The sequence below is a fragment of the Molossus molossus genome, unplaced genomic scaffold (genome assembly GCF_014108415.1).
Source record: "Molossus molossus isolate mMolMol1 unplaced genomic scaffold, mMolMol1.p scaffold_m16_p_3, whole genome shotgun sequence".
Taxonomy (NCBI): domain Eukaryota; kingdom Metazoa; phylum Chordata; class Mammalia; order Chiroptera; family Molossidae; genus Molossus; species Molossus molossus.
The window spans coordinates 98,288,866-98,309,270 of NW_023425366.1; the positions used below are offsets into that span (position 1 = coordinate 98,288,866).

The window sequence follows — 20,405 nt, forward strand, 5'->3', positions numbered from 1 at the left end:
ACCCAGAGGGAGGCTGCGAGAGCACGGGAAGCCCAGATGTGGGGACCAAGCATTTCGTGCATTCCAGCCTGAAAGACCTGGATTATTTTTGAGAACCTTCTTTTCAGTTATCACCTCATTTACACCGCCTACATCCCCACAGTGAGAGCCTGGGAGAGGCACTCAGGTACAGAGGGAAAATGACTTGCTGGTGGTCACGCAGCTGACCCCAGGCTTGGCCTCCCCAGTACTCCAGTACCACTTTCCACTGGGACAAGATCTTTCTCCCAGACTGTGTCCAGAGCTGAGTTTCTAGAATTGTCTCCCTTTGATGTTCCCTCCCATGCCTAGAGGTCACAGTCCTAGGGCTGGCACAGGGGTAACTGGCACTGGGCAGCTGGCTTCCCAGGAGGGCATTGCCCCAAGCATGACTGCACACTTGGGTCCCAGACCCAGCTCCACCACTCCCTTGCCGAGCGATGAGGGAAGGCTTCCTGAACTTCACTGAGCTGGTTCCTTCTCATCACCTGCAGAGGGAGCACTGATACCTGTTAAAGATACCCAGGGGACACTGAGGTGGGGGCTGAGGGTTAGCTAGCGCAAGTCCTATTTTCTGTTACATTCTGTTTTCTTTTCTTATTTTGTTATTTATACACTACGTGTACACTTTACCAAATTCAAAAGATATTGAAGGTTTACAATGGAAAATGAAAAGTGAAGACTTTTCTCTTCTCTCCCAGCCATACAAATTCCCTTCCCTGAGGCATTCACTATTCCTGGTCCCTGTGCCTCTTGAAGACAGACTGTCTACAATGCCTCAATAGACATATATATATATATATATTTTTTTTCTTTTGTACACAAATAGTAGCTTACTGGTTGCACTTACGGTTTCACTTATTTTATCTTGGACAGCCATGCATGTCTATACATAAAAAGCACCCTCATGAAAGAGGGGGGGGGATCAGTGGGGGGAATAAGGAGAAACATCTGTAACAAAAATAAATTAATTAATTTTAAAAAAAGCACCCTCATGTTCTTTGCCACTGTCCTGTTTTCCATCATGTGGATGTACATGATCTTTCTTTCCTTTTTCTTTTTTAAGATATTTTATTGGCCCTGGCCGGTTTGGTTCAGTGGTTAGAGCGTCGGCCTGCGGTCCTGAGAGACCCGGGTTCGGTTCCCGCTAAGGGCGCATACCTCGGTTGCGGTTTGTCCCCGGCCCTGGTCGGTTGTGCGGGTGGCAGCCACTTGATGTGTTCCTTTCACATCGATGTTTCTCCCTCTCTCTCTGTTCCTCTCTCTCCCTCCCACTCTACCTGAACAAAAAAATGGGAAAATGTCCTCAGGTGAGGATAAAAAAAAAAAAAAAAAAGATATTTTATTGAATTTTAGAGAGAGAGAGGAAGGGAGAGAGAGAAAAACATTGATGTGAAAGTGAAACATTGATATGCTACCTCCTGCACTCCCCCTACCAGGGATCAAGCCAAAGCCCAGGAATCAAACCAGCAACCTTTCAGTCACAGGACTACTATACCCAACCAACTGAGCCACAAGCCAGGGCTGCACCATCATCTCTTAATGGGTTCCCTGTTAGTGGATGGGCAGGTTATTGCCATCATTTGCTTTCACCAAACAATTAGCACAGCTCACACATCATTTTGCTCATTGAGCTAGGGCAACCAAGGATAAATTCCAGGAAATGGAATCACTGGGCCAGAAGACGTGTGTGGGGGACTTCTGTAGAATTTGCCAAATTTCTTACTGCAGTGATTGTTCCAATGTACACAGCCACTGACATACAGGGGCGTGTCAGCACCCCTCTGCCCCCATGTCCTCACCAATCTGTGATCATTGTCTTAGCAATGGGGAAAGAATGGTTTCTCAGGGTACTTTGGGCTATTTGTTTAGGTGGTTTGTCAGAGCCATTGTCAGTCTTTCTTGGTTACTAAGATTTCCCCTTCTGCCTAGTTGTCCTTCAGGCATGTTCCCCTCTCACCCCATCTTTGAGTTTGGGCCAGGCCACCTGGGGACTGAGAAGCCCTCAATTTATATTTTCTATAAATTGAGGGCTCACAACCCCAATGTGGGTTACTAATGAGGCCTGGTTGGTGGGTGGTGGGCAGGGAGGGTCTCTGCGAAAGTCTAGAGGGTTCAGGTGTTGCTGCAGGCTAATCCCTTCACTCAGCCTGGAGACACACACCCCGCGGCCAAGCTAGGGAAGCCTGGCTTCTTTTGTCTACTTTAGGACACAGTCCTTGCTCACCTCCAGTGCAGGAGAGCTTACCTCCTCCAAAAGCAACTCTCTATATTCAAACTATTCCAGCTGTGAGCAAGGCCTGGAGCCCCACCCCACTGAGCTGCCAGAGTGGCCCTTGGGGCCTAAACCAAAGAACCATGGCTGTTCTCTCCAAAGCCGTCAGCCTACTCAGCTCCAAGCTCCATGTCTTTTTTCCCTACCATGCCATGAGTTCTAGACCCCACATTGACCTGGTCATTGTCCTCTAGAGAGCATCCACTTTGTCACGGTCCCTTCTGGAGTGTAGTAGCTTCCAGAGTGAGGTTGGGGGCTGGGCCTCCCTACTGTACTCTGTGCTGTACAGAGCAGACATGAACAGATCAAACCTCCTCCTCTGGGCTTTAATGATGCCACCCACAATCCCCTTAGCTTTGTTGGGCCACATTTTCCTGGTTTCTGGTTCTAAAAATCTAATTTGAACAGAAAGAGGTTCATTAGAAGGCTGTCAAGTGTGTCTCAGATTCTCTGGGAGGGCCAAAGAACTAGGCCAAAAGGCCACATCCAGCCAGGAACAGTGCCCCTAATCACATGCCAGAAGCCGCTTGGTGCCAGCCCTGGCCACAGACCCCTCACCTCACACCAACACTGGACACCAGGTGCTGCCTCTACAGCTGCCGGACCACTGCATCCCCCTCATCACCTCGAGGCTGGGACATTGTCAGCTGGTGGGACACTACCTCAGAAGACCGGGTGGGGGAAGGGAGGAGACCTGGGCAGAAGAAAGGGGTTCGGGTGCTGGATATTCCAGAGAGACGGTATTCATTGCATGTTTTGAAATTTTCTATGTTTCACCTCAGATGACATTCGTTTAGCACCCACTAGATGCCACTTGGACTCCAGGCACCCACATAGTTTTCTCATGTGGTTCTCATGACAACCTGTGAGGTAGGTGCTGAGATTCCTGTGACGCGCCCAGCATCCTGCACCAAACTCCACTTTAGGAGGAAGGGAGGAGGCTCCCTGGGGGCTGCCAGTGGCTCTCAGGCTGCTGCCCCACCTCACCCCTGCTGACACGTGAGGTCCTTACCTCTGCGTTGCCCTTCCCTGGCCCTGTGGCCTGGAAGCACAGCCTCTAAACACAGGGACTCCTGGGGCAGAACATATCAACACAGAGGACTCAGCCAGGGAGGTAAGTCAAGTTTCCAGCACTTTCCCAGGAAACCAGCCTCTGGGGAGTGGGTGAGCCAGAGGCAGGTCTGGGAGGGGAGCTCAGCCCTGGCTCCACCACTGGCCTAGACCCTCCATTTGTTGGGCAGGGTGGGAGTGGGGCTACAGAGCAGACCACTGCCCTCCTTTTCTATCTCTTCATTCGTTCATTCACTCACTCAGTCATCTGCTTATGTATTCTGCATTCATTGAGTACTGCTGTGCGCCAGGCCCTGCGCTGGGCACTGGGGATCCAGAGAAAAACTCGCCATGGTTCCTGCCCTCAAGGGGTTCACAGTTGAAGGGAAGAGATGAAGGTAACAGGGTGTTTCAGTGCTAGAGCAGAGAAATGAGTGAGGAATACAGAGGAGAAAGTGAGGAATACAGAAGAGAGAGAGAGCTTGTGACATTTGGGCTGGATCTGGAAGAATGCAGCTGTGCGCCCTGTGGTCGAGGTGGGAGCAGCCTGAGTGAAGGTGTGCAGGTGTGACGAAGGCTGGGTGTTCTGGAAGCATCCAAGAGGGAGGTGTTGAAAGCTTATGGTACACGAGACTGTAAAAACACATAGGAACCAGCCAGGGAAGGACCTGGATTGCCGGGAAGGAGCTTGGATGTTTCCCCGCACCGGGTTTGGACAGAGGAGTGTCATGGATGGACTGCGGTGCTGGAAATGCGGTGGATTGGCATTTTGAAGTGTTAGCATATGGGTCTCGTTCTCACCCGAACTTCCTGTGCACCTCACCCATGGGCCAAGTGAATGGAATGTCTTTTCTTATACGATATTTTTAGGGACCCACAAATATGGTTTCATTTCTTTTAGAATCAGAAGGAAAATTAATATAATGGTAATGAATATGTAACAATGAATTTATCCTGCATTGTATTAATTTTTATATCAAAGTAGTCATAAAATACAAATTTATTATCTTGATTCACGCTAGTCTGAAGGGCCTGGGGCTCATGAAAATCATAATGCACCCTGGCCAGGACAGGAGCATCTCTTGAGTTTCAACGTATGCCTTTGAACTTCACAGAAGATTAGGAATGCTGAAAGAAAATCGTGTTTAAGTTGCAGAGTCTGGGTCTTTGAGCATCGGAGGAGCTTGGGAAGGACCAGTTACCTACCACTCCAGCCTCCACCAAGGGCAGGGAAAGAGCCTTGGACAAGAGGGAGTCTCCTAGGTGTTACCCTAGGAAGGGGGCCAGATGCCAAATTGCATGAGATGAGCAATGAAGGTTCAATCAAGATTACATTAAATGATAGAAAAATATAATTTTACTCTGGGAACTCCTGAGCTTGTGCATTGCATGCCTTGCCCATCAGCCAGGGTTCCACTCCACACCCCAATAAACATTTGAAAATGCACCCACTGCTGGGGGAAAGGGGTGAAATAGGTGAAGGTGGTCAAAAGTTACAAACTTCCAGCTCCAAGATAAGTAAGTCCTGGGGATGTAATGTACAGTGTGGTGACTATAGTTAACAATACCGTATTGTGCCCTGGCCAGTTTGGCTCAGCGGTTAGAGCATCCGCCTGTAGTCCGGAGAGACCCCGGTTCGGTTCCTGCTAAGGGCATGTACCTCGGTTGCAGTTTGTCCCCGGCCCTGGTTGGTCGTGCGGGTGGCAGCCACTCGATGTGTCCCTTTCACATCGATGTTTCTCTCTCTATCTCTTCTTCTCTCTCCCTCCCACTCTATCTGTGCAAAAAATGGAAAAATGTCCTCGGGTGAGGATAAAAAAAAAAAAGAAAAGAAAACAATACCGTATTGTACATTTGAAAGTTGCTAAGAGGAAGGAAAAGAAAGGTGGCTATATGAGGTCATGGACATTAAAGCTGTGGTAATAATCATTTCACAATATATACATATATCAAATTATGTTGTACACCTGAAACTAATACAACGTTATGCATTAATGATATCTCAGTAAAGCCGGAGGGCATATAGGAGGAAGCCATTCAATGTTCTCTCTCATTGATGTTGCTATCTTTCTCTCTTCTTCTCTCTCTAAAATCCATAAAAAATAAAATAATAAGTAATAATAATTTTTCATTATTGATTTTAGAGAGAGAGGAAGGGAGGAAGAGAGAGAGATAGAAACATCGATGAGAGAGAACATTGACTAGCCGCCTCATGCAGGCCCACAACCTGGGCATGTGCCCTGACTGGGAATCGAACCCGGATCTCTTGGTGCATGGGTCAATGCTCAATCACTGAGCCACACTAGCAGAGCAATAAAAACATATTTTTTTAAAAAATTGTTAAAATGGTAAATTTTATACTTTTTACCCCCTAAAATGCAAATATAGCCCAACTTTATATGTAAGTTTCAGCTGTAAAACTATTTGAAGAGATTTTAATAACTTAGCTTTTGAAGCTGGTTGGGTATGAGTAACAGGTTTGATTTACTGGCCTTGATTTCTCTATAAACATCATGCATTCTTGGGAACTTGGGGATTCTTACCAAGTGAGAAAATGTGACCTACAAATTGTTTTCATGCACAGTGACACGCTTTTTAAACATTTTTATTTATTAATTGATTTTAGAGAGAGGAAGGGGGAGAGAGAGAGAGAAACATTGATGTGTGAGAGAAACATTGATTGGTTGCCTTCTGTACCCGCCCTGACCATGGATCAAACCCGCAAACTTTCGGTGTATGAGACAACGCTCCGACCAACTGAGCCACACCGGCCAGGGCCACAGTGACACGCTTTAAAATACTAAATTTAACAGTGGATGCAGCTGACATGGTGTTACATTTAGAAGATATTTAAGTAAACATTTACTATTTTTAAACATTTTATGGTTTTAACATTTTGGAGCCAAGGCCTCCCTGTCCCCCGACCCGTCTCAGGGATTTTAATGAGCTGGAGGCCCCAAGCCCACGGGACCTCCTGGGGAAAACTATCCCTGCCCAGAGGAAAGGCCTTCTCATGCATCCTTCCATCCTCCCCTGCCAGACAGTGGCTGCCAGTGCCAGTCCTGCCAGTGCCAAGCCTCGACGGCAGACCCCACAGAGGTCGGAGGGGCCCAGCTATGGACCTGCAAATGCTGGGCACAGGAATCTGCGCTGAACTCAACCCCACAGGGAGCCCTGGCAGGCTCCGGGCCGAGTGACAGCAGTGTGCCGAGGAGTCTGGACTCGCCAATTGTGAGAAGCCTGGTGGGCGCAGGCTGACAGGTATTCACGGGCCAGAGGGGGTTCTGTGCCCAGCCAATCTTTACACCCCTTCCTGCCCCCTTTAGACAGATAGGAGTAAATACAACTTTAAAACTGAGGCCCACAGTGAAGAGTGTGAGCCCTTAAGCCAGACCACTAAGTTTAAATTCTGGCTCCTCTATTACAATAGAACCTGCTCTGTGACTTCAGGCAAGTAACTCAGTCTCTCTGGGCCTCATTTGCTTAATCTGTAAAGTGGGGCACTGGTGGCTGCAACCCAGGAGTCGCTGTGGATAGAGCACGCTGGTGTCCCCAGACCTCAGGAGGCGCGTTCACGAGCTGAGCCTTCTCTGGCTCCAAGGGAAGGATGTGCGTGTGCCAGACAGCGGGCTGGGCCTGGGGCCAGTGCAGCTGCAGCTGGAACATAAACCTGTCGTGGCTTCTGGCGCCACGGCCTCCCTGCTCCAGCTCCAGGCCGGGGTGACAGGAACCAGGAACCTTGGGGTGAACGTTGGAGCCAAAAGAGGGGGTGCGGGAGGTGGAGGCAGCTCCTGGTCCTCAGCCTGACTCCTGCTCGGACAGCTCCTGTACGCCCTTCACATGCAGCAGCCGCTCTGGGCAGTGCTCCCTCGCTCCTTCCCCTTCTCCAGCTCCACTGCTCCTGGTGCTCTGTGGGTACTCAGGACCCCGGCCTCTGGGTGCTCCCTAGCCATCAGCTCGCTGGGGTCCCCCTGTCCTGGCTGCCTCTAGCAGGACCCACACCGTCTCTCCTGTGTCTCTGCTTCCGTTTTGCCTGAGCTCTTCTATGTGACTGTCCCTCCCTCCCCTGCGAGAGGTCTCTGTGTGAGAGACCTTACACAGTCTCTGTTCACCCCCGTCTCTGGCCTGTGCCTAAGTGAGGGGCAGGTGGGCGGGGGAAGCACGCAGCGGGACCAGGCAGCCCAGGGCAGCTGGCAGCGAGCTCCCCACACTCCTCGCAGGGAGGGACTCTGTCTCGTCACTGCTGTGGCCACGGGAGCACCAGTAGTGCTCCTCAGATGCTTGCTGAATAAACAGACTCTTTTCTCCCAGTGAAATACGCCAACCCTAAGTGACACGCTTGTTGAGTTTTTACACTTGACTACACCTGAGTAGCCATCACCCGCATCAAGATCTAGAACCTTTCCAGTCCCCCTCAGGGTTCCTCGTGCCCCAGTCAGTCACCGCCACCCTCAGGGATGAACTCTCTCCAGAACCGATCACCCTGGGTTGGTCTGGCCTGCTTTTGATCTCCGTACGGAGGGAATCACACAGTATACAGGCATACCTCAGAGAGATTGGGGGTTCAGTTCCAGGCAACTGCAAAAAAAGCAAATATCACTATAAAGTGAGTCCCAAGAATTTTTTGGTTTCCTAGTGCATCAGAAAGTTATGTTTACACTATACTGTAGTCTATTAAGTGTGCAATGGCATTGTATCTAAAAAAAACAATGTGCATACCTTAATTTAAAAATAATTTATTGCCCTGGCTGGTTTGGCTCAGGGGCAGTGGTTCTCGTCCTGTGGGTCGCAACCCCTTTGGGGGTCAAACAACCCTTCTGCAGGGGTCACCTAAGACATAACAGTAGCAAAATTACAGTTATGAAGTAGCAACAGAAACAATTTTATGGTTGGGGGTCACCACAACATGGGGAACTCTATTAAAGAGTCGCAGCATTAGGAAGGTTGAGAACCACTGGGTTAGAGGATCAGCCTGCGGACCAGAGAGTCCTGGGTTCGGTTCTCACTAAGGGCACGTACCTTGGTTGCAGTTTGTCCCCGGCCCTGGTTGGGATTGTGTGGGTGGCAGCCACTCGATGTGTCTCTCTCACGTCAATGTTTCTCTCTCTCTCTCTCTCTCTCTCTCTCTCTCTCTCTCTCCCACTCCCTCCCACTCTATCTGAAGATAAATGCAGAAATGTCCTCAGGTAAGGATAAATAATAATAATAATAATAATTTATTGCATGCCCTGGCCAATTTTGCTCAGCAGTTAGTGCACTGGCCCGAGGACCGAAGGGTCAAGGGTTTGATTCTGGTCAAGGGCACATGCCTGAATTGCAGGTTTGATCCCTGGTCCTGTTAGGGGTTGTTCAGGAGGCAACCAATAGATGCGTCTCTCTCACATCAATGTTTCTCTCTCTCTCCCCCCCTCCCTTCCACTCTATCTAAAAATTAATGGAAAAATATCCTCAGATGAGGATTAACAAAATAATAATAATAATTTATTGCTAACCAGCATCTGAGCCTATTGCGAAAATGGTGCTGATAGACTTGCCTGACGCAGGGTTGACACAGACCTTCAAGTTGTAAAAAACTCAGTATCGGCCCTGGCTGGTTTGGCTCAGTGGTTAGAGTGTCGGCCTGCGGTCCAGAGAGACCCGGGTTCGGTTCCCACTAAGGGCACATACCTCGGTTGCAGTTTGTCCCCGGCCCTGGTTGGGTCGTGCTGGTGGCAGCCACTCAATGTGTCCCTTTCATGTCAATGTTTCTCTCTCTCTCCCTCCCATTTCGTCTAAACGAAAAATGAAAAAATGTCCTCGGGTGAGGATAAAAACAAACAAACAAACAAACAAACAAAATGAAGTATCAGTGAGGCACAATAAAGCGAGTGATGCCTGTATGTTCTTCTCTGCCCGGCTTCTCATAACAACGACCAGGACAGTCTCCACGTTGCTGCGTGTATCAGTGGTCCATTCTTCTTCACTGCTGACTGGACTCTATGGTGTGTGTGAGTTCTCTCCAGAGCTTGCTTATCCCTTCCCCCATGGATAGACATCTGTCTGTGTCCAGTGTGGGGCTGTTAAGGATGAGGCTGCTACGTTCTTGCATATGTCTTTTGTAGACAGGAGCACTCATTTCTCTCAGGGGAACTGCTGGGTCCTTGGGTGGACATAAGAACACTGAGTCCTAAGCAGGTCAGTTCTTATCACCGTCCCTGGGACTTCACACCTATACCCCTGAGTGGAGTTACGTGCTTTGCCCTCATCCCAGCAGTGGGCTCACAGTCTCTCCCGCATGTTCCTCCAGGAGCTCAGGAGCGCGCACTCCAGATTCCTCAGCCGTGTTTGGCAGAGCAGGACAGCTGTCCTGACCTCACTCCTGCCACCTCTGCGGGCCCAGGCCCCTGGGTGGTCAACAAGGAGAGGCCCTCTTCCCTAGGACACAGAACTTCTCCCCGGAGCCCGAGCTCCCCTCTCTGTCCGAGACACCTTGGCCTCATAGGACAGGGACAGCCTGAAGCCTGGGGAAGGCAACAGCCTTCTGGGGACTCAAAGAAAGGTGAGGCGGGAGGGAACAGCCCACAGACCAATTCTCTCACCTTGGCGACTGAGCCTGGAGATGTAGGCTGAAGATCCAGTCTCTCTGGGCATGGGGACAGCTTTTAGCTTTTAGCATGGGCCCGGTGTCCCTTCAGGGACCAGGTTGGGTTCAGAACCTGTTCTTCCTTTACCCTGGCCGGCTGAGCATTACACTCAAAGCAGGCCAAGGGGACAACCGAGGCACACTGGCCACACCCTCCCCAAACAGCCCAGGCTGGAGCAGCTGCTGCCCTGTCAAGGCGGTGAAGGCCTCCATTCAAGTCTGTGACTTTCTCAGCAACTCAGCTGGGGCTGCTGGCTGCTCAGAGAGGCCAGGCTGTGGTCTGGGCAGTGGGCAGTCAGGCTCCATGACCACAGGAGCTGTTGCCCACCGCGCCCTTGGCCCTCAGCCCAGACCCAGGTTCCTCTCTTCCCAGAAGTTCATCCCCCTGAATAGAGTTACGTGCTTTGCCCTCATTAACCTTCTGAACCTTCCAGAAAGGAGTGGAAACACCCTACCTCATCCTCCCACAGAGGAAGCTGGGGGTGGGAATGGGGGAAGGTAAGGGGACCACCCGGAGCTGTTGCCCAGATGAGGGGCAGGGGTGGGAACACTGGGCACCCTGCCTCCCCACCAGTGGCCCTGCAGCCCCCTCCCACCCAGCCCTGCCCCTCCAGCCAAGCTCTGAGACCCCTCTTTGATCCTTCAGCTGGATCCCCACACTGAGTTTTCTGCCCTGGTGGCATTTATCACACCTGTGTTTTTTCATCTGTAAAAGGAGGCTAATCATGGGAATGCCCCAAGGATTTTGGGGTTCACATCTGTGAATTTTTCAGGCCAGTGCCTGGTGTCCAGTAAATGCTGTGCAGGGGTCAGCCCCTCCTCTGAGTCACCATATCCTTCTGTGTGTGGCCTTCTCTGGGTTGGATTGCAGTGACCCAGGGTGGCTGACGGGGGGAGGGGGGGGTCTGAGTCTCCCATCCCTATTTCTGCAGCTCAGATAGGAGATGTTCTTGGGGTCCTTGAGATTCACCCTTGAGATTCACAGGGTACAGATAACTTGCAGTGGCAGTTGGCCACAAGGAGAAGGTGACATATGAGCGGGGCGTGAAGGACCAGGGGGATTTGGGCTCCAGGAAAGGGATGGAAGGTGGGGACAGCAGAAGGGCAAAAGGAATGCACGTGAACCCTTGGGCCATCGCCCCAGTGACAGGGTCTGACTCTGGGCAGTCCAAACCTCCCAGCAAGCGGAATTCCAGCCTCTGCAACACCATGTCCCCGGCATCCTGCAAGTCCCCAGGGGGACCCCAGGAATAGCTAGCATCTTGGCCTGAAATATCCTCCCAGGGAGGCTCTCTCAGGGCATGTCCCTTGCATCTTTGTGCCCTGAGGTAGAAACATCCCCCAGGGAGCTGATGGGGTCCGACCCAGAAGCAGCCCCCAGACTCCAAGACCAGCTGATTCCTTCTTCTCCGGGGCCTCAGAGCCCCTCCTGCCCTCCTGGTTTCCAGCACCACCGGAACCCTCTGCATGGGCCTGCATTCCTAGGAGAGCCCCAGGTCCCATGCCAAAGAGCGGGTACAAGTACACATTTGTGGGAGGCAGGGCTACCTAACTTTCTACAACAGTCCACTTTAGTCACCTAGCTCCTGCTGCAGGGGACACCTGGGTGTTTGCAGAAGGGACCAGGGCATGGAGACAGCACAGCAGGACTAGAGGCTGCAGAAGGCATTGGGGGCAGGGCCAGCAGGAGAGGAAACAAGGGGTGACCCCCTCTGTATCTACCAGTTTGGGGTGATGGGCTGTGAACAGTCCTGTCCCTGACATACATTCTCTTTCTTTCTCCTTCTTTCTGCTCTATTTTTGCCCCTTTTCCCTACTGAGCCCAAACCTGCAATCAGCTTTCTGATTTGATCTCGTGTTTACTGGGAAACAGCTGTGCCCACCTCTGGGCCAGCACAGCCAGCTTCCCCCCAGGAAGTGAGTTCCCATGGCTTGTCCACATTAAAAATAGAGACAAGAGATGGTGAGAAACAGGCAAAGAAATACAAGAGAAGGGGACAGAGAGACAGACAGCCAGGAAGACAGAGAGGGCAACAGAAAGAGGCAGTGAGGGATGCAGCAGGCCCCCTCCCCCCATCCATTTTTCCATTTATCAGGCTATCAGGTGACACGGCCCACTGGACATCACTTCATGACCATTGTCACTGAGTCTGTTTTCCCAGGTCTGTGCCTCTGAGAGCTGGAGTGCTGAGTGAGTCGGTGCAGCCACACCCTGTGGTTAGAGTCACCTACCAGCTCATGCTCCAGGCCCCAGAAGAGCCCAGAGAAGCAAACCCAGGCACAGTTGGGATCCCCATGGGAATTCAGGCAGGAGAGAATACCATACTGGCTCTCTCCCAGGCCCTGAGGTTGGGCTCTGGGCTCAGCATGGGGCAGGTTCCAAGGAAGTCGCTTAAATCTTTGTGGCCAGGCTCTGTCTCTCACATGTCCCCAGGGAGAGAAGTTGATGGGGGTCTTCTCCAGCCTTTGGCCTGAGGGCTAGGGGACCTCAGAACCAGGAGGTGCAGGGCTGTGGAGGAGGCATGGTGGCCTGAGGGGATATCCAGTTAGAGGCAACCAGGATCTCAGTCCTCTATTCCTCTGGGATCAGATCCTACAGAGTCCCCTCGCTGGCCTCAGGCAGCCCCTCTGTCCCGGGGCAGGACTGTGTGGTCATCTGTCTACCCTTCTCCAGTCTGGGGACCATAAGGGGGAGGGTCTGATTCCACAGGATCAAACAAAGGGTCCTCTGTGATATTGTGATACAATAAAAAACACTGTCGACCTCCCTTATTCACAGATTCAGTTACCTGCAGTCAACTGGGGTCCAAAATTACAAAATGGAAAATTCCAGACATAAACCATTCATACGTTTTAAATTGTTCGTCTTTGTGAGCAGCATTATTAAGTCCTGCCCCATCCAGCTGGGGATGGGAATCCTCCCTGTCCTGCGTGTTCACGCTGCCTCTGCTCCTCACGCCTCAGTCCCTGAGTAGCCATCACACTGATCCGATCGGCTCTTCTGTTTTATTATTAATCATTGTGCCTAATTATGTATAACAGTGTATAGAGGGCTCGATACCATCTGAGTCTTCAGGCATCCAGCAGGAGTCCTGGAGCACACCCCTGTGGATAGGGGACTACTGATCTATTTGGTCTTTGTCCTTGTTTCCTGGCACAGAGCTACTAAAACTCCTGGAGTTTCACCCGGCCAGTGTGGTCAGTGGTTGAGCATCAACCCATGCATCAAGAGGTCGCCGGTTCAGTTCCCGGTCAGGGCACATGCCCAGGTTTTGGACCTGATCCCCAGTTGGGGGCATGCAGGAGGTGGCCAATTGATGTTCTCTCTCATCAATGTTTCTCTCTCTCCCTCTCCCTTCCTCTCTCTCTAAAATCAATAAAGAAAAATTTTTCTTTTTAAACTTGGAATTTTGAGTGGTAGGGGTGAAAGGGGCATCTTTTGTTGTTCATAATGAACCCCTTTTAACCTGCCTGAGTTTACGCTTGATGAGGTGAGCCCCGAGATAGCTTCAGGATGCAGGCTGGTCCCCAGAGGCACGAACCGTGGGATTAGAGAGTTGGAACTTTCAGTCCCACCCGCTACCCCAATAATGTCCTGGTAGGGGAGAGGGGTTGGAGAATGGATTCAATCACCAATGGCCAATGATTTAAACAATCATGGCTGGTAATGGAACCTCCATAAAAACCCAGACAATGGGGTTCAGAGAGCTTCTAGGTTGGTGTCTAGAGGTGTGGGAGAGTGGCACACTCAGAGGGGGCACGGAAGCCCCGCTCACCCCTCACACCCAGCCCGTGCATCTCTGTGTTACTGTTCCTGAGCTCTATCCTTTGTTACAAACCGGTAATCCTCAGTAACTGTTTTCCTGAGTTCTGTGAGCCGTTCTAGCAAGTTATCGAAACTGAGGAGTGGTCCTGGGAATCCCCGATGTATAACCAAATTGGATGGAAATGTGAGTACCGCGGGCACGTGCTACTTGCAACTGGGGTCTGAAGGGGGCAGTCCTGTGGGACTGAGCCCTTTAACTGTAGGGTCTGCACTAACTCTAAGTAGTCAGTGTCAGAATTGAGTTCAACCATAGGACCCTCAGTTGGTGACCAGAGTGTTGGAGAATAGGTTGGTGTGAAAAACCCACACATGTGGTGTCAGAAGTGCTGTGAGAATAAAAGTTACAGTGCCCTCTAAGTTCATTCCTGCTCTGGGCCCAGGAGGCTGACCCAGGCAGGGGTATTTACTCACCAGCTCCCTCCAGTGACCGCATTTCTCTACCTACAGCCCCAGCTTCCGCCAGGTGGATCCTGCCCATGGCTCCCACTCACTGGCTTGGAAACACCACTTCCTCCCATCATGTCAGCCCTTCAGGTACAGGAGTGCTCATGGCCCCATCAGAGCCTTAGGTCACCTTCTCCTGTTGGTTCCCCTAACGCTACCCACACCTTGGTAAACTCTCTCAATTGCCCTGCTAGAGTCAAGCCATCTGTTTCCTGCCAGGGCCCAACCCACACAAGGTGTAGGTTTATGGAGTGCAAGGCCTTAAGGTCACCTAGTTCAATCTGCGCTTTTTACATAGAGGGACACTGAGGCCCAGAGAGGGTAAGTGATCTGTCCAGGGTCACCCAGCCCCAAGGGCAGGGCTCATGGTGGCTCTGAAAAGGCTGTGGAAAGAACAAGACAAATTGGAAGTCTGTTTGCTTCCTTCCTTCCCTCCCTGCCCCTCCCAGCCTGGCTCCCCCAGGGTCATGTGAGCATTTCCTGCATAACAGGAGCAGGATGTTTGTGACACTAATAAACCAATTAGGCCACGTACATCCCAGAGACAGGCACCTGGATAGCCAGCCAGCACCCTCCTTCCTTGATCCCCTGCCCCAGTGGGTGAGGCCCTCCACCTGGCATGGGGTACCTCCTGACCTTCCCCACCCTCCATGCCACCCTCTAGCTGCCCCCAACCTGCCCACCCAGTTGCTTCCAGGTCTATGCACAAGCTGTTGCTCTCACTTGGGCATCCTTCCCATGTCCACCTGGCACAGTGCTGCCCCTTGTCCAGGGCCACACCTGCTTAGGAAGCCTCCTCTGAGCCTCAGTGCCTGTGTTCTCTCTACCCTTGTGCATGGTAATAACCCTCTTCTCCCCCACAATGGTGGGCAACCTGAGGGCAGAACCTTGCTCCAGTCACCTGCAGCCCTTCTCAGGGCAGGGAGTGGGGCCGATGATGAAAACGCTGGGTGCCTGGATTAGGTTCAGGGCTGCAGTTTGCTCTGGGCTGCACCCAGTCTTCTCTAGGAGTTGAGTTTCACATACACTTCCCGCCCCCTAGGCCCAGAGTAATCACAGGGGCCAGTGAAGCTTAGAAGCTGCACCTCTTGGGCAGGAATTGGAGAAAGGGGAGGTGAATGGCTCGATCCTCCAGCCAGGAGGCGAGGCCAGCTGGAGAGAGGAGCCACAAGGAGGATACTGGGGGTGAAGGGCAGCAGGGGCAGCCCTTCACCTCCTGGTTTGGACTCATTTCTGCCCAGTGGGCAGTGTGATCATCCTCATTTTACAGATAGGGACACTGAGGCCTGAAGAGAGGCTTGCCCTGCCCTTGATGACTTAGCTGGTCTAGGACCCTGGGCCTCAGCCCCAGTACTATATCCTTCCCCTGGCAAGGATCTGGGGGCAGCGGATGGGGAGACTACCAGGTATACAATGACACAGATGTACAGGGCAGTGTTGGGGACATTTATTTCTGAGCTCCAGAAGCTGCAGGACATGCTACTAGCCCAGGCTCTGCAGCCTGGACCAGGGAGGAGGTTGAGGGGCAGATGGGAATCCCCTGGAGCCACTCAGGAGCCCCCCATAGCTGGAGGGCTGAACATGTAGTGGGGGTTATATCTTCTCATGCACACCAACTCCCCTGGTCCCGAAATGGGGGTGCTCCCACAGGTGTCGTAGCTTGGGTGGGGGACAGGGAGGAGAGAGGGAGAGGGAGTGAACACAGGGCCTGATTCCCCTGACTATGCCTAGACTCTAGCTTGCAGCTCTAGGCATAAAACCCTGGAGCAACTGAGGCTCCACTGGCCGGGCTGGATTAACCAAAGGGACCAGACTCTTCCTCTGAACTTCACAAAGCCAGATCTCCCTCCCTGGCCTGCGTCATCACCCAGCCCCCATGTTCCCTTCTTCCACTTTCCGCACCCCAGGATGTCTCCCCTAATCAAAATCCACCACCAGCTCCCTCTGGCCTTCAATACAGCCATTTCCTCAGCTGGGAATCAGTGCCAGGCCTTGCCTGGTTGCCAACAACCCTCCTGCCCCAGCACCTCCACCTTCCCCTTTCCTCTAGGTGGCCTTGTGGACACCCCCTCTCCACCAGGCCTGGCCATCTGAGCTCTGAATGAACGACCTGAGGCAAAGCTTAACACTTTTTCTAAAAGCAAATCACCTCCACCTGGGTGACTCCCAACTCCAGTGTCTGCCACCAGCCCCCGCTACAATTCCAGTTGTTGCCACCAGGGGGCGGTGGTGCACATTCAGAAATTGTGGACCCTTTGGGCAGGTAACAGGGAGAGACACAAGGGAACGTGGAAGTTAAGAGGTTCTGGAACCTTGGAGATTCCTTGCTCAATAATTGTTACCCATGCCTGGCCTTCAGGGAAAGCCACTCCAGAATGGCTAGCAAAGGGGAGCTGGGCTGGGGGCCTGGGCCGGGGGCTTCTGCAGAAGAATTGAGGGATGGAGAGAAGGGGATAAAGGCGGTGCAGGTCAGGGATCTCTTGGCTGTTCACTTACCAGGTGTAGATGAGCAGGGCCAGGAGGGCGGTGAGGAGAACAGCCAGCAAGACTGACAGGGTGGCAATGATGACCACTGTTCCCGCACTCAGGAGCTCGGGGGCAGCCTGGAGTGCCTCCGCTGAGGGCATGAGGGGACCCCACAGGCAGGCAGGGCAGGCCATGTAGGGAGGGAAGAGAGAGATCTGTCAGGAGAAGGGGACCTGGAACAGCCTCCAGATCAACCACCTCACACCCAGGCTGGGGAAGGGGTACCTGCAGTCAGCAAAATGGTAATGGTGGCTCTGACTGACAGGGGCTGGCCCATACCCAGTGCTCAGGATCTCCCTAGGGTGCGACTTGCTCATCTGGCCCCATACCTTGCTGCAGATGGGTATCATTGGACCACTCTGTCTCAGCCACAGGGCCTCTGTCACTCATCACCAGGAACTTCACTCTGAACAGAAGACCCAACATTGGGGGTGAGGGTCCTGGGGTCCTGAATGCTTGGGCCCTGGTGCCTATCAGTCTGCCCCCTTGATTCCCAGGGCCTGGCGGATGGGGGGCAGGGACTGGGGCTTAAAGCATAGTCTTGGACCCCACCTGGAGAGGCTCCAATGCCAGCTATGACATTTCCCAGCTGTGTGGCCTTCTGTGTACCCCTCACCCTCTCTGGGCCTCAGTGTTCTCACTTGGGAAATGTATATGGAGTGGACTAGATCCTCCAGCACTAAACATCAGTGAATCAAGCCCTGAGTGAGGAGAGATGGTTCAAGGGGCCAGTCCCTCCCAGGGGTACACCCTGCCTGGATGGGGAGACTCTACTGGTAGGATCCAAATGCCCATAGGGGCAGGGGCTCAAGTCAGGGACCCTCTGCTCAAGAAAGACAGGAGAATTCACCCAGGCCTCCTCCTGTTTGTAGAACTAGAGCCGGGATCCCAGGCACCCAGCTGGGAGCTGCCCTGGTCTCAGGTTTGGGCACAGCCAGGAGCACACCCACCACAGCAGGACTTGGCAGAGCTGCTCACCGGTAGGGACCCGGGCCCGGCAGGGGGTGATTGCAGCCCCTTGTGACTGGGAAGCAGTGGGTGTCATTGCCGACACGGAGGACCTGGAGCTGGTTGCCAGGCTGGCTACCTGGATAGAGTGCCCGGTTGGCCATCATCGTGAGGTAGTAGCCCCTCTGGGGGAAGTCAGCAGGAACTGGGGTGTCCGCCACCCTCTGTGGGGCAGTGAAGTTCTTGGCGGCTAAGGGTGGCATTCGAGTCAGATGGTGGTTAATGGTGGCTATGAACATAGGGGCTGGCCCACCCCGTCCTCAGGAGCCCCTCTGGCCCCCAGGCCTAGAGTGTGACCTGCTCATCTGGCCCCATATGGCATGGGGGCCACATGGGCAGGGCTCCAACTCATCCCACCAGGCCAGACGGCAGCCCCCTCCCGGCCACATCCTTGGCAGCACCTTCTCTACTCCTTCCACCCCTGCTGCTCCTCCCGGTGTGTGCCCATTTCACAGAGGGGAAGCCAAGGCTTGCCCAGTGGTACCCACCATTGCTCGAGGCCACCACCAGCCAGATGGGGTCAAAGTCGGAGATGTTGAGGTGACTGAACTGGCCCCGCGGCTGCTCCAGCGTGAGGGTGGACTGGGTGAGTGTCCCCGCCAGAGCCGCACTTGAGAGCTGGGGCACGTAGTTGATGCGCTCTGGGCCGGTGGGGGTCAGAGAGAAGAGGCTCAGCCAGAAAACTAAGCCCCTACAACCCAGGCTGAGGGGAGAGAGCACAGCCCTGGGAGCCCAGACTGAGGGGGAAGACATGGTCCTGGGAGCCCAATCTGAGGGAGAGGCATGGCCCTGCCCTGGGGGCCCTAGACTAAGGGAGGCGGTTGGGCTTTTCCTGGGAACTTTGTTCAGACATTAACCAGAAGGACTGCCTGGCAACTCTGTGCCCATGAGCATGGGTGGGTGGCCTGAGTCCAGCCCTGGCCCCTGCCTCGGAAGCCTACTGGGATGGACACTGTGGGAGGCCTGGGGACACCCACCTGGCCCTGCCCTACCTGGGGTCTCCGTGTGGTGGGCAGAGTCCCAGGAGCCCCTCCTTCCAGCAGCAGGCACAGTTCTCCTGGGGAAGGGGTCTTAGGCCTTGTTGGGGTGAGATTCAGATTCGGGGGAGCCTGAACCCTCTGGTGCCTCAGTTTACTGGGCTTCTCAAGTCCCTCCAGTCCACCCACATGGTCCAGATTGGTTTGTTTCATGAGAGAAATGAATGGCGGGTGGGAGGTGACAGAGGAAGTTCCCCTCCAAGTCCTCAAGCCTGGATGTGGCCCACCAAGAAGGGGGCTGTGTCCAGGCTCAGAGCCTAGGGCACCCTCTCCTCCCCACCCAGTGCTCTGCCACCACCCACCCCGCCCAAAGGCACCTTTCCCTTTTGGAACTTGACCCCCTCTCAGCCCCTCACAGACTGAGAAAGGGCAGGGACAACTGGAAAGGACAAGAAGCTGGGCCCCCATGCCTGTGTCGTCCTGCTGCTGGGGAAACTCAGAGCTTCTAAGTTCTCCCAGGCCCCTTGAGAGCAGTGCCCCCCCCCCCCCCAGTCCCAAACACCAGAGAGCAGCAGGAAACTGAGCTGAGTTTTTACGCAAGTCTCCAGAACTCTCTCCCCACTTTTGGTTCAATTCAGTTCAATTAAATTCATTTCCATTTAATTCCACTTAACTCCTAAGGCTCAGTGCTAGAACCCTCCTGTCTCTACGTGCACACTGCATACAGCAAGTACTTAATGTTTGGGTAATGAGGGGAAAGGCGTGGAACAGCAGAGGTGGGGAGACTGCATCTCTAAGTCCCTCTAATTTAGGAGCCCACCGTGAACAGTGCCGGCAGCCTCCCTCAGAGACCTTCCTTTTGGGGTTGCCTTTGCAGACTTCTTTTAAACTTTGCTCAGGGACAGAAGGAGGGCAAAGATGGGAGGAGGGAAACCCTTTGGTGAGAACTGGGGTGCGGGCTCAGGGTGCACGGAGATGGAAACCCCAGAGAGAGAGAAAGCATTACTCACTCCCCTGTCTCGGGGTGCAGATAGGTGTCTGTCTTGTGACCTCTTTGATGAGCTGTCTCTCCTGACCCACCCAGGACCCAGTCCCCAGACTTGAGGCTTGGGAGCTAGCTGGGGGAGGTGAGGTCTGTCCTCCTGAAGCCTCAGGCACAGTGGGCACCCCTGCCCCACCCCACTCTCACTCACCCAGGCCTGTCCCCCGCTGCAGGCAGATCAGCACCAGCAATGGCGGCATCAGCAGCCCAGACTTTCCGCCACTGAGCCCCATGGCCAGGCCAAGCGTCCAACTGTTGGTCAGAGGGTCTGTCTGCAGTGTCCAGGGCTCAGAGCTCCTTGTCTGGGCTGGGCTGGGGGAGGGTGCTTCTGATACCTTCCCCTGCCCCTCCCAGGTGCCCCCTCCTCCCAAACAACTGGTTGGACAGGTTTGGGGGCAGAATCTGCTGGCCCCATAGATTTGGCATTGCCAGGGAGGGGTCTAGAGAGAACAATAAGTTGCTGACACCGAGACAAGCCCGGACACCCTCACCTCCACTCTGGGAGGGCCAGGGAGGGGCCACGGAGTGAGGGAGCAGCCCTGTGACAGTCCTGCCCCATCCTGTGGAACCTTCTCTTCCAAACAGCCCCCAACCTGGCAACTAGAGCTTTCCATAGC

At 53.3% G+C, this 20,405-nt stretch overlaps 1 protein-coding gene across 1 annotated transcript; it reads right to left on the bottom strand.

Moving 5' to 3' along the window:
- Window positions 1–15,662: 15,662 nt before the first annotated feature.
- UPK3BL2 (uroplakin 3B like 2) lies at window positions 15,663–20,099 on the bottom strand. Its single transcript, XM_036280506.1, has 6 exons — window positions 19,940–20,099; window positions 18,258–18,410; window positions 17,740–17,959; window positions 17,091–17,167; window positions 16,732–16,852; window positions 15,663–15,894 (listed from the first exon to the last, which is right to left on the bottom strand). The coding sequence occupies exons 1-6, from the start codon at window positions 20,019–20,021 to the stop codon at window positions 15,786–15,788; spliced, it is 762 nt and encodes a 253-aa protein (XP_036136399.1). The 5' UTR covers window positions 20,022–20,099; the 3' UTR covers window positions 15,663–15,785.
- Between the last annotated feature and the right edge of the window lie 306 nt (window positions 20,100–20,405).